This window comes from Ananas comosus, linkage group 5 (genome assembly GCF_001540865.1).
Source record: "Ananas comosus cultivar F153 linkage group 5, ASM154086v1, whole genome shotgun sequence".
NCBI classification, from domain to species: Eukaryota; Viridiplantae; Streptophyta; class Magnoliopsida; order Poales; family Bromeliaceae; genus Ananas; species Ananas comosus.
In genome coordinates this window covers 4004651-4023478 of record NC_033625.1, presented here as the reverse complement: position 1 = coordinate 4023478, position 18828 = coordinate 4004651, and the positions used below count along the sequence as shown (strand labels likewise).

Genomic DNA, 18828 nt, shown 5'->3' with positions numbered 1-18828 from the left:
CTTAATGTATCGAATCTATCGATAGCTAATAAATAATACAGATAAGTGATAATATTTTTTGAAGTTATTATAATGGCCTATTAGCTCAGTTGGTTAGAGCGTGGTGCTAATAACGCCAAGGTCGCAGGTTCGAGACCTGCATGGGCCATTAGTTTAGTTTTTTTTTTAAATTATAATTACTTTTCAATTCATGATTTGAATCGTTTATCTATATTTTCATGATTTGAATCGTTTATGTATATTAGTTTAGTTTTTTTTTTTTTATAATAATTACTTTTCAATTCATGATTTTTTTTCTTTTTTTTTTCTCAAAGATATCTATAACTCTACACACAATCGTTTATTTATACTAGACTAGCCATGAATTGTAGACTTAGATATCTACCAATAGAGTTGCTCAATTATAAAAAAATGATATACTCTCAATATTATAAAAATACATCTATTCGAAATAACCTGTAGTCGAGGGTTCTCTGCACATATTTTATATTTATTTTCTTTTACTTTACGAGTGGAATTCTCTATAGTAGAATAATAATGAAACCGGAGTAGGAGTTTAGTGGGTTAGCACCTAGTATTGGAGTAGAGGTTACATTCAATGGATCCAAAGAAATTAAAATAATAATAATAAGAAGAAACAAAAGATAAAATAGTGTGGTTGTTAGAAAATTTACGTGAAGCGCCGCATTATTATTATTATATATATATTAAATTGATGCTAATCTTTTCATATTATTATTATTATTATTATATTCTTACCCTTCTAACGAGGCACTAAAAATTAATCCTTTCTTTGTCCTTACGTCGTTGCTCCAAAAATATTAAAGAAATTTTTTTTTTTATATATAAATATAAACAAGAAGATCAATTGCAAAAGACATATGTTCGAGTTACATGATGCTACACGAAAAAATAAAATAAAATCATGAATGTAAAGTTAAACTTAATTTCAAAAAAAAAATCCTATAATATAAGCTCATTTTTAAACCAGTTTACTACAATTTTATTTGTATTATATTCAGATGTCTTGATATTATTATGCCCCTTTTTTGGAAAGAACCTTTTTGTATGTCCTATTAAAATTTGAGTTTGGTGTGAATTTTACTTTATAATTTGTCCTATATATATATATATTTATTTATTTACTTCATTTTTACTTATTATTTGTATGTACACAGACGCAGAACAATGTTTCATGATATAACGTAAATCTCATGGCATTGTAATTTATAAATAAATTTATAATTCGAACTGTTGAGGAAACAAGAACACATGCACTGAATTTTATTCCGAGTACCCGACATAACGCCCCTTTTTTTGAATTTTTTTTTGTTTTGAATGCTAATTTGTCAACTTTCTAAGAATATCCCTTGAGCTCGACCAAAACTTGAAGCTTTCTACTGAGGAGAGTCCCCGTGAGCCGTCCGATTGTCATCTGCGTGAATCTCTATGCGGTTTACGTGCCCGAGTTGAGAGCTCACTCCTATCTATCTGATGGAAAGTGATTTTTGGATTACATTCTTTTCCTAGTTCGGATTTGACACCAACATCTCGGGCAAAATTATTCGATCTGATCGAATTGTACCTGTGACATGTCCACCACCGTTCTTTCTCAGCATTACCCTTTCATCTTATTTATCATCTCAGTGCTAAATACTAAACACGACGAATATGAATAAGGTATTCGCAAACATGATACCCCGCGAGTCAAACTCTTCCCAAGCTTTTATTTCAAAGGGCTTTTTTTGCAATTAGCTCTCTGAAAAAAATTTATTTTAAAAATAGTCCCAGCAAATTTAAATTTACAAAAATTGCTCTAATCCTGCCACGCAGGCGTCACGTCAGCGTCATTGCGGGCCAGATAGTTAAGTTAAACACGGTGAACCATTCATCCGTGTCTGGAAAAAGGAAAGGAAAAGAAAAAATATACGTATTATGAAAAAGATAAGTATGAAATACGGTAATGCCCCACCCCGTCCACGTGGCGCTGATGTGGCGCCCGAGTGGCAAGATCAGGATCATTTTTGTAAATTTAAATTTACTGTGACTATTTTTAAAATAATTTTTTTTTTCAGAGGGTTAATTACAAAAAAAAAAAAAAAAGCCCATCTCTGCTGCTTGGAACTTACTCATCAGATTTAATCTGCCCACTGATTTCTGACCCCAATGATTGCATGCAGAAGATAAATAAAAATTAAGTACGCATCCACAACCTTTGCTTGTTTTAATTAACAATAGAGTAATTACTAATGGAAACAAAATTCATTGAACCATACCTACTTTTTAAATAAATAAATAAATAAATAAATAAATAAATAATCACTCTTATTTTCTCTTTTAATATACAGTGAAGCTTAACAATGTCTGCAGAGATGATTGAGGAGTACAGTGTTATGATTAGGAAAGCATATATAGTTATTATTATTATATATGTAATTATGTTACATAAATAATGTAATTTAGGTGGGAATATGTGCACTAATCTATGACTAGGTTGGTTGGTAATGAGGGGGAGGGGGAAAGGGGGGGATTGGTGGAAGCCCACTTCCAATGGGAATCAAAGTTGTTTACAACCCCAACATGCATGTGACTCTCTGCAGCAATCCCAAGAACAAGCCAATAAAATATATGATGATAATTAATTAATAATTAATTGGTGCAAAAATAATCAGATACCATTAGTTTGGTAACTAAATGCTAAAATTGATTACTATTTATTTGTTATTTCAAATAATTATTATTATTTTTGGATAGTATGGTATCAGAGTCGGTCGATGGGCGAAGTTGAGTTGCGTGTTCAAGTTAGTACTTTTTTAGGATTAATTTACTGACCTACTTAACTACAGATTAGAAAAAATAATAACCTAATTTGTGTTTAAAATATTTTAATAAATGTTAATTTCTAACGCGCAAAATTTTGACCTGAGAGCACACATTTATCATATTTTTGATAGAGATAAATACTAGTATATATTTTTTAACAGAAAACAAATAGCTTATATATTTCTTTAAATTTTAAAACAATCTAAATATCCTTTTTTAATTTTCAACACCTTGCAAAACTCCCCTTTATTTTTTTTAATCTCCTTTCTATACTACGCGTCCATTCTGTAAATATACTACTACTAGAATCCCTTATTCAAGAGTGTTGAGAATTTACTTCCTCCTTTTATTTTTTAATAAATAAAAAAAGTGAAGAAAAAATAACCATTAGATTGGAATTGTTGAAAGATTACAGTTCACCGTGAGTTGCAGATCTAGCATAACTCTTTTTTTTTTCTTTTTTTTTCTTCTGTTGTGATTCTAGGCGGTCATGAAAAAAAGAATTTTAATGGATGAGTGATTGAAAGATTGCGGAGGGATATTTTTATAATATGTTAAAAATATAGAAAAATATATAGATTATTTTAAAAATTAAAGAGTCATCATCAATTATCTATATATTTTTTTTAAGAAATACACTAGTATATTTTCTCCTTGTTAATATTATTACTGGTCTTGTTTAAGAAAGGGAAAAAGATATTTTTTTCTTGTTATTGTAAAATAAGAAACTTGGAAACTAACCAGCAATAGAAAAGCAGAAATTTTTTTTTTACTTAAAAAAAAACAATCTTAGCCTCCATAGCCTTTTGATAGCTTTTGTTTAACTTATCCTCCTTTCTTCTTCACCTTGGAATTGATGAAGCCCCACAACTTTATAAAGGCCCTATTTCACTGCACAAGCATTGCTCAATGTTAAAGAGAAAGAAATAAACAATATGATTTTTTTTTCTTTTAATTAGAGTATCCCCCCAACAATTTTACCTTCTTTAGTTCCTTTTATTAGTCATCTACTTTATCTCCCCCCTTTGCTTGAAGATATTGCACCAAGGAAAAGGCAAAAGGGGAGCAGCAAAAGCATCTTCACACTTTGAAGGACAATTTATGCAGCTTTTTACTTGTGAAGCAAAATCAAGGAGTATAACAGAAGCAACAGCAAATAATTTGCCCATCATCTATCATCACAATCTTTAACTATTTCCTTAAAAGATAGATTTGTAATAATAATAATAATAATAATAATAATAATAATAAGGCTAAATTACATAAAATCTTTCTGTCAATACTTATTTTTTCACTTTCTCTCTCGATCATTCAAAAACCTACATTTTGCCTATTAGAAAAATAAAAAATATTCACAGGAGGATATAATGTGACAAGTTGAGCAAATTATCTTCATCTTCTTCATCTTCTCGACTCCTCCTACCTAGTCTTGCTTATCCCGGCAGCGGAGGAGGGCGAGGGCGAGTGTCTCGGCTACAGAGGGGTGGGCGAGGGTGAAGCAATAGGAGAGGGCGAAGCGGCTGTCGAGGGCATGTATGTGGGTATGAATGAGAGTTTCAAGAGTATTTTGGGTATAAAAAATAAGATATAAATAGAACTTTAACAGAACATTGACGGTGGGAGCGAAGTGAATATTTTTTAATTTTTAAGTGGTAAAGTGTAGGTTTTTTTAATGACAGGGAGAAAATTGACAAAATGAATATTGACAAAAAAATCTTCTGTAATTTAGCCTAATAATAATCTACAAATAGTTTTAATAAACTCAGCTTAAACATAGAATGCATATTAAAGAGGACATACACCTAAAACTAATTTTAGCCTAACAAGTAAATATTGGCCGTGAATAATCAAATCTACGGTCTCACAGAATTAGAGAGATTAAAATATTATTACATTCTCTTTTCTAAGATCTGATTTGAGAAATTAATGAAAACTAAATGATTATCCGATGTAAAAAGATAATAAAAGAATGCTCCAAAGCAGCTTGAAATCCGTTCACAGATTAAAAAGCTCCCCAGGAAATTATGGTAGCAGAACAAAATGAAGAGTCTGAGAGAGCCCAGAGTAGAACAATGGCTTTTTCTCAACATCTTTTGCCAACGCATGGAAGATGATGTATTTAAATAGATAACCAAACTAATTAAATAACTTCCCTGATGTCCTCTTACGACTTCAATCATTGATGATTTCAACTCAGGACAAACCGCATCTGCTTAGGGACCAGCACATTCACAGTCACATACTCCAAAATTAAACAAATAAACAATTGAGCATTTGTACATGTATATCAAAAGATACCTCAACTTCTTATTAGTAAGTGTCCTAACTCTTAAAAATTGGATAGTACGCGCGCATTAACTTGTACAGTATAACTCATGTATTAGTAATTATAGATAAATCTAATAGTTATTTCTGAATTATCAACAGTATTGGTATATGAAATATTACATACAAAGATGATTTAATATGTCAGAAAATTAATTTTATTAGATGTGTCTGACTAGGACGGACGTCTTGGAATAAATAAGACGTGCAAATTTCTACGATCGAAATAGCATAAAGAATACTTTAAGATTTAAATTAAGTACAGAAAGGCAGTGCGGTGCGTCTTTACTCAGGCGCGTCGGATAGAACGTATTTTTCCAATCCTTCTCTGTCACCCTATCTCTATCTCTCCCATTTTTCATGGCGCAAAAGGTGAGCTAATGACCATGAGTATTTTCCAGCTGCATGGGGGGGACACAGCTCCAAATTATAATTTGACCTCCCTAAATTATGCTTTGGCATCATCACCTTCACTAATTCCCAACACACAATAATAATAATAAAAAATAAATAATAATAATAATAATAAAAAGGTCAAACTTTTCCTCTCTCTCTCTCTCTTTCCTCTCCACAGCCCCTTTCCCCTCTGTTCTCCACTTCCTCACCCCCTCTTTAAAAACCTCTCTTTTCCCCCCCTTTCCACTCCCTCTCTTTCCCCCAATTTTTCCCCTAAAAAAGGCTCCTCTTTTCCCCCTCAATTCTCACTCTAAACAGTGGATCATCATCTGGGTATTTGACATCTTTGCTAAATTTAGCTCTTTTGCTCCCAATTTGTGCCCAAATCTCATAAAAAAAGAGAGATCTTTCAACACCCCCAGCCAATTTCAGCAGCTATTTCTTGTCAGAAAATACTAAAGGAGAGATCTTTCCCCCCATTTCTCCCAAAAATTCCTCTTTTCCCCTTCAAATTCTCACTCCTCAAACTGAATCATCATCTGGGTATTTAGCTCTCTTTTTTCGAAAAAAGAAGAGATCTTTGAACACCCTCTACCAATTTTAGGACCTGAAATTCTCTGATCCACGGAGATGAACTGCGGCGACCAATTGCCCCAATTCTTCCTCAACCTCAACTGTGATCATGATCTTCTCGGCCAATTCGGCGCCGAGATCTCGTCGCAGCACCCCTACATTGGATCAATTTCTCCCAACCTGAATCCATCGCCGCCGCCGCCGCTGACGATGACCCATTTGGATCAGCTTTTCCCCGACCCGGGCTTCGCCGAGAGGGCGGCGAGGCTTTCGAGCTTCGATGCCCGGAACTACCGCGCATTTGCGAGCCGGTTCGGGCTCCCGGAGATCGGCAAGGCGCCGATCGATGCGGAGGAGTCGTCGGTATCCGATCCACCCTCGGCCGAGTGCTTCCATTCTCCCTCGGAGAGCAATCCCAAGAAGCGCAAAGCAGCCGCAGCAAAAAGCAGAGGAAAAGAGGCACCTTTGGTGAACTCACCCAAGAGCTCTCTCAATGTATTAAAAAGTTTCCTCCACATGTTTCTTTTTCATTTTAACTAGTTTGCAAGAGCCATTCATTCTATTATGCGGAATTGAGGAGTGCGAATCGCCGATTTGCAGGTGTTGGAGGAGAAGGGCTTAGAGAGAAAGAGATGTAGACTGGGGGAGAGTGATCAAAAGATAGAAGAAGAGGATTCGATTAAACATAAAGAGGCGCAAAATGGGGCTCAGAAACAGGGCAAGGAGAAGAATAATGCGAAGCCCGCGGAACCGCCTAAAGATTACATCCATGTGAGAGCAAGAAGGGGCCAAGCAACAGATAGCCACAGCCTCGCGGAGAGGGTACAATTTTGATCTCCCTTATGTTTGTCTCAGATTCCGCATTTTTCCTATGTTTATTCGGCTGGTTGCTGAACTTATTATGAAGTTTCATATTTGGTCATCGAATCTCAATTCGTTTCAAATTACCACATGAACTTTTAAGTTTCTATCACATGGCATGATTCTATCAAACTTCACTAAAATTCTCTCTCGGATGGATGATGTGACAGCTGATTGTATGCGCCGTAGCCCTTTTTATTATGTAAACTGAACGGAGTTTAACGAAGCAACCCAAATTGGAACAAAATATTAAAGTTTAGTGCCTTAATTACGACAAAATAAACTTTGGTCTTTTTCCTCCTCCCCCCCGCCCCCTTTGTATCTTTACTTAGGAATGTTCTACTTGTGTTACCAGGTTAGAAGAGAAAAGATAAGCCAGAGAATGAAATTACTCCAGGATTTGGTGCCAGGATGCAATAAGGTAACATCTAGAATTCAAGAAGAGAAACTAAACCTTGCTCGAAAATTGCTACTTATATCTACTTGAGGAATTGAATTTGACTTTGGATTTTCCCTTTTTGTTTTCCGGGCATGTAGGTGACGGGAAAAGCCGTTATGCTTGATGAGATCATAAATTATGTGCAATCTCTCCAACGGCAAGTCGAGGTATACACATTGTTGCAGAGCCGAAGTCGGCGTTTTATGATGTGAGAAATTTTATTTTGGATTCTTATGAATTTAAGGTTTTATTTTATTATTGCAGTTTCTTTCGATGAAGCTGGCCACTGTGAATCCCCAGCTAGACTTCACCAACTTGCCGAATCTTCTCTCCAAAGATGTGAGCTTGAAACACTATTTCAACATTCTCTTTGTTGTATTTTTTTTTTTCTTTTGTTTAAATGTAGTGCGCCTTATATTCAGATCCTTTTGTTGAATCCAGATGCATCAAAATACCGGTCCTTTTCTGAATCCAGTTTTCCCGTTGGAAACTTCGGGTGCGGCGTTTTCCTATACCGACCATCCTCATCAGGAGGGGAACATTCTCCACTCCATGAACCAGTTAGACCCTTCTCTTTCTCAAAGTATGAGCCCACACCAACTCCTTAACGGAATCGGCAATGCTTCTTTACAGGTAATAAATTATGGTCGCCGACATTTAGTGTAATCCAATTTGATTCTTGTAGAAGAGAATACTCAATTGAAAAGCAATTTTAAATTTTCAGGTAGGGAATATGTGGGAGGATGATCTCCAAAGTGTTGTTCAAATGGACATTGCGCAAAATCAGGATGTAGTAGTCTCCTCTCAGAGCTTTCATGCTGTTGGTAGGTACATAATTTTGTGTGCATTTTTGAATCTTATATTCTTTTAAATGAGTATGCTGAAACATGATTTACGCGGTGCAGGTCAATTACAATCATCTCACATGAAAATTGAGCTCTAGTTATCTCAATTGATTTGGAGCTTGATGATTCCTTTGTATATAGCCAGAAGTTGGTCGGCGCCGGAGCGAGAAGCTTTTGAACTAACAATCTATAGTTTCTAAGACAATTTTAATTTCTCGTATGATTCTTTTGATATTTTTCAGAGTTGCAGTGTAACAAGTTAGTACAGTTGAAAAAAGGTGGTGCAAATATTACAAACACCCCTTTTAAGATGTTGAAGAGGGAGAAGAAGAGTGCGAGAGACGTGGAATTATGATGCTGTTTAAATTATATATCTATTTCATCTGATAAAACTCGTCCTATGTTTTCATATCAGAGCTAAGAGATGTTGTCGGATAAAGATATATATATAGGGTGCAAACTTTTTGAAGTTGAATCTTTCTCAGAACTCGGTGAAGTGTTGTAACTAAACTGTTGGTTCTTAAAGTTCCATTTTGGATATATATAGAAATATGACAACTAACTAAATTCAATTTGCGCATCTCACTAGAATATCTAGCATATTCCTATAGGTCCCTTCAAAAACTGCTGATTTACCGACAATCATGCATAGCTCGCGCTGATTGGTTCACGCACGTCTCGAACCACTGCCCTTAACACCTACGCGAAGCATTGCTCAACCTGTTAGGGGCCAAAACTTTATCAAAACTTAATTCCATCTTGCAGTTAATGCTTCAGTCCTTTAATAAATGAGACATGGACAATGATGCATCTTATTAGGGACAACTTTTCTTGCTAAACAACTCAGGCATCTTCCCTTATTTGAGCCCCACACCATTATTGTGAGCTAAAGACACATTAGCCTTGGTGTAATCTTTCTCTAAATTGATCCTTCGGACAAATCGCGCAAATATTGGGCAATTATTTTTTTTGTCAGTTTACTTAGATTTATATGAGCACTACAATTAGAGCAAAAGATATGCGCGTTTCTACTCAATTGGTAGTTAGGTTGTGGGTCACTTTCGAAACCGTTTGCCCACTTCAATGAATCATGTTGATGCACATATATTTGCTGTCCTCTCATTAAAAAAATTGACAAGTTGGCCGATCTTATTTGGATTCGGTGGTTCGTGCATTTTTTATTTCCTTTGGATTATTCTGTTTAGCGAAAAGGAAAAAATGGCTTTAATCATCTTAATTAAAGAATATGTTGCTAAACTGTTTCTCATTAAATTGATCTTTTGAAAAATATGGTAGCGGAGACCAACGTTGTCGCCTAAGTTTTGGAAACTGTTGTTTCACTTCTTGTTGATTGCTCATATCTGTGTGAAAACGAAGAAAAAAAAGGACTTTTTAGGTGTGAAAACTAAAAATTGGATGGAGACACCGGGGTAATTTGAAATTGGCTCAGGACTTCATTTAGTTTTGATTGATGCTCAATTTACTTTCATTTATATGCTAATTAATTAGCAGTTATTGTGAAAGTAAAATTTAATCTATAAAATACCTCAATTTCGATTCGAAGGTCGTGATAAAAATAGGATCAAACCAAACCAATCGCTCCAACGGATCAAATGCAAGATCACAAGATGAAAATTGCACTAGTTTCCACAACCCAAATGTCAAATCTTCCAAGAAGTGAGTAAACTTTAAGAATTTTGTGATGGGGAGAGAAATCTCATTAGGAGAAGAAGAAGCAGAATGTAAGCTATTTTTCTTTCACGTTACATCCCTCCTTTTCTCTCTGCACGTTTGTAACTGCACGTACTGGGTGGTTTCCCAACCAACTAAGAAAACCATCTCTTAATGGGTCGGGTCGGATTTGTCCATCATGGGCGACCTGAAACCTGATTAAAAAACCAACATATTGGTTCACAATTATTAACCGTGAGTTTTGATGGAATGACGGATTAATTTAACAAAATCATCAATCTTTTTCAGCTGAAAATCCTCAAATTAAAAAGTGTTAGTGAAGAAAAGTGAAGTTTAGAGAGTCTTATGAAAAAATTGCATATTATTGATTGATTCACTATACATTTCCCCCCCTTTTTTTAACTTTTGGTTGGAGTCTCTGGTGCTGGTCCACAAGAGCATTTCATAGCAGCAAGGGATTGATCCAAGCTAATGGGTTATAGTTGGCATGAAAGAGTCCCTTGTAAGTTAGTTCCTTTTTCTCTAGAGGGAGGGCCAAAAGTGAATAGTAGTGGGTAAGATGTCCACATTGTCATTTCCCAATCAACAGGAGATATGGGACAATGGCCTCTAATCTCCTTCGAAGTGTTTGTTCCCCCCCTCCTCTCTCTCTCTCTCTCTCTCTCTCTCTCTCTCTCTCTCTCTCTCTCTCTCTTCTCATGCAAAGGACCAAGAGGAGATCACAGTGGTATCTTGTATGGGCCATTTATGTACACCAACAATATTGGACCACTATGATAATTACATTCATATACGCCCCTCACCTTACTCCCTTCATTTCTTGTGCTGGTGGGGTGATGGTCCTGCACTTTATCAGCTCAGTACCTCAAGTTTCAGATAATGTTACCATCAGCCAGCTGCTTCTGTCCCAAACTTCTCCTCTGTCTAAGACATTTAATTTGGATATATCTTAAGCAAGCTAAGGTCTCTCTCTCTCTCTCTCTCTCTCTCTCTCCATTCACATCAGAACAATCCTATCCCCACACAGTAATAAGTAGAATAAAACCTACCATTCCTAGTGCAAATGACAAAAATATTTAATAATTGGTACATGAGAATATTCCTACTTTGAAGTATAATTATTTTACATTTCTAACTAAATTTATTTTTAAAAGAAACAAATAAAGCGAATAGTATGTTATTTTTCTAGCTCTCAAAAAATAATTAGAGGAGTAAAGCGTGAATATATTAACGAGTTCAAACATACAGACTAAAGACTTTTTGATTGGATATATTTCAATAAATATATCATATTCTTAAACTTACGTAGCTAGGCTCAGAATATAAGCACATGGACTCACTATACTTTCTTCGTCAATCATGCTACGTACGTACAGATATCATTGTTGACACGATCATGCACATACGAATATATATTGAGAGTAGGTAAAATAATCATTGATCCTGGTTAAGAAATGAAGATGCTTTCTCAGAAAACATCTAAATCTCTCCGGCCAGGGGCGGATGGAGTACAAGAGTGGCCGATCACGCAGAAATAAAACAAATGCTTTGTTTGTGCATATGATATATCAGTCTACGAAGCTGTATCGCGCGGAGCGAAGGAACGGCCATGCAGGGTATATGTCATTGAGGCCAAGACTAAGAGGATGGATCTACGTACGGGAAGCTAAATAAGGAGCTGATGGAACAATCGATCATGGGACATATTTATAGGCAATTTAGATGTTGTAGATTGAAAGCAAGCACAAACCTACTTTGGTTGCGTCTGAAGAGGTGACAATCCAGAAGAGCATATCTCTGAAAGTTACCCAATTTTACTTGATTAATGCTAGCAATTTGTATGATTTACCATTAAAATAAGTGAGGTTTACTTTGTTGAGACCTTTCTCTTGTACGAGTCCGACTATATACTATTGATAGTATGGAGGGTATATATTGAGTCCGGTTTCTATACTATGGTAGCACGGAAATCTCTGTACTACTAATTAAGTTGTTTTCGATGATGTGTTATCCGAATCGACAATTAGCTTCGTTAGACTTGCTTTACATTATTAAAAGTATTTGAAAACTAAATTTTATAATTTTTTGATATTATTTATCTATAAAACGAGTAATCTAAAAATAAATAGATGAAAATAAAAATACCATAAAAAATGATGACAAAAGATTTGAAAGTACTGATCGTCTTATTCTAAATAATAATAAAAAAAATATATAAAAATTTTATGAAATTTGAATTATTTCATACTATTAAATTTACAGATGTATTACATTAGTTATTAAAATTATCAATTTTGAAACCTTTTGATCACTAGTCAAATAATATTAAAAAAATATCTAAATATTTTCAATAGCGTAGATCATGTCTAACGGAGCTGATCATTAATTTCAAAATTGCATCATTAAAAATAATTAGTAGCACAAAGATTTTTGTACTGTCGATAGTATATCGGTGAGACTCTATATATTTTGTAGATAAGTATTTATTGATTTTTCTAGACAGCTGTTTAGGCCCAACAAACCCCGTCCCATTCCAAAAGCATAAAAATTCGGGCCGACCAGGTTTCAACCCTTAGCCTTTTGTATGTAGTGTCCCGTACACGAGATTATGAATGGGGCTAGCATTAGCTTGTGCTCTTTGTACAACGCATTAATATATTTTGTACTCGGCAAGTTTATCATAGTAACCGGAGTAGATGATATCCAAACGGAAGACCTAGGGGACGACGTGAATCTCGTGTGGGATAGATGGAAGAGCAAAAAGGATTATCAAACGAAGAGATCCAGAATGACTGACCTAGTCAGTTACTGGTGGATTATTTGAAAGGTCAGAAACGGTGCAATTTTTTGGACTGAACTAGCAGTGCACAGACTCAAGCTTCTCTTGAAGGAGTGGGACCTCCTTCTCGCTCCTTAACTTCTTCTTTTTTTTCTTTTTTTTCTTTTTTAAGGTTTCCTTCTTTTCGGGGGCCTGGTTGCTCCGCACTTGTAGTTTAATTCACCAATTCAATGAATAAAGCGGGTAGCGTGCTACCTATTTCTCAAAAAAAAAATTATTTTGTACTCAAACATTACATTCGTCAACTTTTTGGGCTTGAACTTAGATAGTACAACAGTGCATTAATATGACTCTTTGCACCTCTTTTAGAACATGCAATATTTTGTTAATTACTTCACTTTTCTAAAATTATTGAAGCACATTCGTGGGATTTTTTTGACAACTTTCTCACAAACAGTTTCTGTAACAAATTCATTAACTTTCTCTTGGTTGCGAGGTGTTATGGAGTTTTTGTACAGGTGTTATCTTAAGATGTTCTTCAGTTCTTTTTTATCTTTAATAAAATGTCAGGGCCGTATAGATTTGCATGCATCTACATCCGTGTGTATTTCATTAATACGTGTGAGGTGGCATAACATACACTCAACTGTACTTAATTATTATGTTCTGTTTAAAATCTTTATTCATCCTTTTCAACTGTTGTCCTTATTGTTTTCTTCTTTTCTCACTCTCTTTTTTTGAGTGGGGAGCTAATGCTATATCGATGCATATAAAAAAAATTGTAATGCATCAACACGTAATAAGCAACAAGCAATGAGTCATGACTTAAATGACGTAGCCTGTTGAGTTTCTCTTTTTTTCTTTTTTTTTTTCAGAGAATTCCATTTGGAATGAAAATAGTTTTTTTTTTTTTGTGTGTGAATTTTTTATTTTCATTTGGAATGAAAATAAGGAAAAGGTGATAATAACTATAAGGCTGAAAGAAATATAAAGGTGTGGGTTTGAACTTTGATTTTTTTTTTTTTATATAAGAAATATATATTTCTCGCTTTTTCTTTTGAATGTAGGCTAATTGTGGAAGCACGTAAATTATTATTTCTTCTTTATAATTTTTTTTTAATTTTTTATTATTTTTTGTTTGTATATTTTTTTGGATTTTATATGTAGAATGATTCTAAGACCGCCTATGTATTAAGCACAGCATGCATGTGTTTCATACATGCATAAGCATGCATGAAACACACTTCACCTGCTATTTAAATTCATTCCATTCACACTTGAAAGGCTTTACTAGTCTAGTACATCGATCGTGAACCAACTTTATATTCACATTTCCTTTTCATTTAGAAAACTTTATAGGTCAAGCAAATATATTTATGTCCTACATAGAAAAAGACATGTCCAACAAATGTAAAGTTTCAAACACATGACCAAAATATATCAATAACCAAACGGGCGTTCACTTCACACTGAATTCATTTTTACAGTAAAGAGCCAATGTTTAATAGCACGGCGTACCAACGGATACAATAGGATCACAACCACAACCTACATGTACCAATCAGCAACCAATTCATGTTATGCATTTTCATACGGCTAACAATCCTTAGAGATGATGCATGCCTCTAAACACACTTTAGACGTTGGATGATGCAATGTACAGTACAACAATCATCCTATTTAAAAGTGCTCCACACACAGAAGCTTTTGTTTTTACAACTAACATTTACTTTATTAGAACGTACCCGACCAAATAAAAAAAGTTCTCATTTGGTCATCAATCATTTTGAAATAGAAGCAATCACAGGCTCAACATATTGAGCACTCCATACCATGAAGCTTAAAGCACTCTTATTTGTAGCAAAACAAGTCATATATATATAAAAAGGTACATAGAATGGCATTTGTCGGCAATCGACTAGTCAAACTGGACGTAAGTGCCAATCGCATCAAGAAATAGACCAGATCTTGCATGGAAACCCACAATTTTGCCCCTTGCTGAAGGAAGAGCGAAAGTGATTCCTTCTTGACGACCGTAGGGTCCGTAAGTGCGGAGGTTGCTAACAAAAGTAAGTGATCTTACCACGAAATCTTTATTGAAGTAACCATAGTGTCCCACAACAGAAGTAAGATATTCATTCTGTGCAAGATTAATCTGCCGAATAAAAGAAAACCAGCATCGATCATGAGAGAACATTTGTTATGTTTCCTTTCTAACAAATTAGTCGCTTAGAAATTTCGATGATACCAAATAATGATGATTGATTTGGCCTGAGTAGTTCGAGATATCGACCGAAATAAATTGAGTCGACTCGGGTCGAGTTTCAAGTGAACTACTGGACCAGTTACCAAATTAACTACTGTACAAGAAACTAAAGTGAACAGCATGAAAATGAGTAACTACAATAGCAGTGCTTATTTGTTACATACCTCATTGACGCCGCCGCCGCCGCCCCCCCACCGGGGACTCCACTCGAGGTTACCGTTGCGCTCGTATAAGAACGAAACGGCATCGATGGTGTGCCCGCTGCGGACCTCTACCTTCACTATGCGTGTCACCCCCCTCATGTCCACGTCCCTTTGACCGCCTCCGTCCCCACCACAAGGCCCCATCTTCATCAGCTGCATCCGATAAAAAACAATACATATCGACAAGAAAAGAGAATCAAAACGAATCGTAACTTTAAATGCGCGCATAGATGGTGAGGCCATTTCTTCATCTCAGACGATGAAACTCTTACCATTTTCCAACTATATTGTCTCCGTCTTCGTCGTGATCTCTCGCTCGGTTGCGGTGATGGAGATATGACTTTGGAATAAGCAATTCTGGCTGCTTATGCTATATATAGTTTCATGCAAGTTGCGCAATTTGTGTGCATATATATATATTATAAGGTACTTGACTTTTACATTTGTTAGAGCTGCATGTGCAAGATGAGATGCTTTGTTTCTACAATAAAGTATAAGAAAAAAATAAATTTTAAAAGGAAAAAAAGGAAAAACAAATAGCCTCTTCCAACTTCCAATATAAGTTCTCACTATCTAAATTTTGGTTAAAATGTGTAGACATCTTCTAAACTTTAACTCGTTTTTATTTGTCCTCTAAAACTTTTTTTTATTTGATTTACACTTTCTCTGAAAGAATCAAAACAAAGGCGTATGAGAGCACATGATGAAGAATTAATTAGTTTAGTCAAAAATATCTCTCGTGGATGTTTTATTCTAAGAAAATCTCCATAATTGCTAACGGGGATTAGTAAGCAGCGGGATGAATATCAAAATAACAAAAGTTCAGTGGGTCAATTTCTCAACATGCTAAAGTATAGGGAGTGACTATACATGTATTTTTTTTTTTTTTTTGAGAGAGATAGGTAGCATGCTACCCGCTTCATTTATTTTACTTAAAAATAAACTTAGCTGAAAATGTGAATGAACTAGAATTCGAATTTGGGTCTCGGGTACCAACCACCAATTAAGTTCCTTGCCACTTGTTCTAGAGACCGTCGGTGAGTGTTGACCTTAAAATTTTGGTTTATCCCAAACATTAGATGTTTGGTTGGGATGAACATGCGTATACAGCTAAGATATATTCTCTAGTCAACTTTTGCAACTCTGATCGTTTAAGTGCACATTGAATTTTATTTCATTTTATTTATTTTTTTAGAAACACCTAGTTGATAGGTCAACAGAAAAATCATTAGATTTTTTTTCCTTTTCTCTTTTTTTATTGAAGTATAAACCCCATAGTCAAGAAAAATAATTCGATTTGAATAAGTCAAAATATACCCGAAATCATATGAAAATAGAGAATGGAAGAGCACTCATCAGAGTCAATGCGTAATTCAGAGGAAATTGGATTACTTGATTATTCGAAAAGAACTTGAAATTTGATTGTCGATGAAATTAAACAAGCCAGATTTAACCAAATGCGGACCATTCCGAAACGTGCCGATTTCAAATTGGCTCAAACTAGTAATGGATCATGCACAATTCGTGGACATGATTAAGATTCGAAATCACGATCCAAATCTAGACCGGGATTAGGGCTTGATTGGCCCAGCTTCTATGGTCATGCACTGAACTTAACATCAGACTATATAATTTGCTAATTCGATATATTTATAGAAATTTACAAAATATTAACTTTACCTTAAAAAAATAGTAGTTAGAATAAAATTTTCATAAAAGTTTGGAGACTGATAGTGCAATTTGCTCATACAATGTTTTATTTTATTTTTTCAAAATTATATTGCAATTTTAATCATGCAGGCAAAAGACATATAAGGTAATACAAACAGCTCTACATTCAGCAAAAAATATATTAGATAATAGATCTCTTTAATGCAAAATTAAGGTAGCTGCATTTGATATTACATTCGATCAGATTGAGAATGTTCTATATACTGATCGTCGAAATTGTCAATTTTAAAGTTATTTGATCAAAATAAATAATGAACTAAAATCACCAAGTTGAATTCTAATGAAGTTTTAACACTCTAAATTATCAATTCAGATGTTTAATCCTTTGAGACATCCAGTAGTATTTTAGCTTAACTCGTTATATATAAAAATAAAAGTATTGGTGGGACTAGAATCAAGGAAAAATTCCTAATCCCTTCTCTAATCTTCTTCTTCCTCCAACGCTTCTATCGTCTGTCACAACACCACCGGCGCCACGCCACGCCTCTGCCGCTGCAAGTGATCATCCGCTGCGTTAGGCCATCAATGAAGCTCTTAAGACTATGATTCTTGACACTGCCCCTGTTTGTTGGTGTTGTTAACAGGTGCTGATTACTATTTTTGCGCCTGTTTGCGCCACTAACGGAGCTGCTGTTGTTGGTGATCAAACACGCAGTTGCAATCAATCTGATGCTTGAAAACAATAATTTCAGCACTTTATGAATAAAGTTCTGTTAAATATAAAAATGTTTAAACACCGTTCTCTAACAGCTTAAGCTTTTAGAGTACAACGGTTGTTTCACATGGTATCAGAGCAGGAGGTCCTGAGTTCGAGTCACGCCAGGCTCCTAGTATATTAATTTCCTTCCATTTAATTCAAGCCCACGTCATGGGCCGATTAAAAAGTCCCGAGCCCAGACGTGAGGGGGGGTGTTAAATATAAAAATGTTTAAACACTGTTCTCTAACAGCTTAAGCTTTTAGAGTACAACGGTTGTTTCACAAGTTCATCTCTAAGCCTTTACTTTTCTTTTTTCTTTTTCTCTGGTTGTGTTTTTTTTTTTTTGTTTTTTTTAATGGACATGTCAATGGACAATTCTGCAATAAGTGGGTGTCAGATCAGTGGCTTAAAGGCTGCATATAACCCGATTCGGGTCCAAGTGCTTGGCAGAGATCCTTTTCCATCATTGTGTGAGACTTACTAGAGAGATCAGCTTTGGTATCGAATTCAACTTTGAAGAGCATAAAAGGACCTCAGAATCGAGCAAGTGATCAAGGAATATTGGATAAAGACCCAATCAAATGTGATTAGGATGGCGGGACAAAACATACTAGAGAAACTTGCGGGAAGCTTTAAGGACGACAATCTAGAGGGCGAGGTGGAAGAAGTGGAGATGGTCGAGGATTAATTTGGGCGATCACCACAAGCATATCAATCAAAAATAGTTGAGGCCTCTGTTCATGATGGAGAACGTTCAAATTCTAGCGGTCTATCTCAAGATGATCTGCAAACAGCTTCTAAAAAAATCATTCCAGAAAAATCATTCCATTCATGCGTATGCACACTATAGATAATATAGTAGCCTATACATAGATTTTTTAGAAACACAGCGTGCATGTGTATGCATGAAACACGCCTCGTCCTCTAATTAAAATCATTCCATTTACACTTGAAAGACTTTGGTAGACCCAGTACATTACGAATCAACTTTCATATTTATAAATTTTTTCTATTTAGAAAATTTTATGGGTCAAACAAACACATTTATGTCCTACTGCATAAAAGAAGACATATATATGTCCAACATATATAAAGTTTCAAAAACACATGATCAAAATATATCAATAACCAAATAGGCATTCACTTCACCACTGAATTCACTTTCACAGTAAAGAGCCAATGTTTAATAGCTACTA

General features: G+C 35.0%; 2 protein-coding genes and 1 non-coding gene across 5 annotated transcripts; 2 read left to right on the top strand and 1 right to left on the bottom strand.

Moving 5' to 3' along the window:
- Positions 75-148, top strand: TRNAI-AAU. The gene has a single exon. It is a non-coding gene; the product is annotated as a tRNA-Ile (tRNA).
- On the top strand, positions 5715-8737 carry LOC109710899 (transcription factor bHLH78-like). Of its 3 annotated transcripts, none has more exons than XM_020233702.1 (9): positions 5718-5991; positions 6147-6612; positions 6718-6939; positions 7334-7399; positions 7516-7584; positions 7682-7756; positions 7859-8050; positions 8142-8241; positions 8323-8737. In XM_020233702.1, the coding sequence occupies exons 2-9, from the start codon at positions 6175-6177 to the stop codon at positions 8358-8360; spliced, it is 1200 nt and encodes a 399-aa protein (XP_020089291.1). In that variant the 5' UTR covers positions 5718-5991; positions 6147-6174; the 3' UTR covers positions 8361-8737. The 3 variants fall into 3 exon arrangements, 2 of the variants coding, with proteins under 2 accessions (XP_020089291.1, XP_020089290.1); XM_020233701.1 differs by having other exon boundaries at positions 5719-5991; positions 6094-6612; XR_002216473.1 differs by having other exon boundaries at positions 5715-6612; positions 7840-8050; positions 8323-8362.
- Positions 14172-15831, bottom strand: LOC109709839 (horcolin-like). The gene is made up of 3 exons (XM_020232180.1): positions 15475-15831; positions 15164-15355; positions 14172-14888 (listed from the first exon to the last, which is right to left on the bottom strand). The coding sequence occupies exons 1-3, from the start codon at positions 15475-15477 to the stop codon at positions 14652-14654; spliced, it is 432 nt and encodes a 143-aa protein (XP_020087769.1). The 5' UTR covers positions 15478-15831; the 3' UTR covers positions 14172-14651.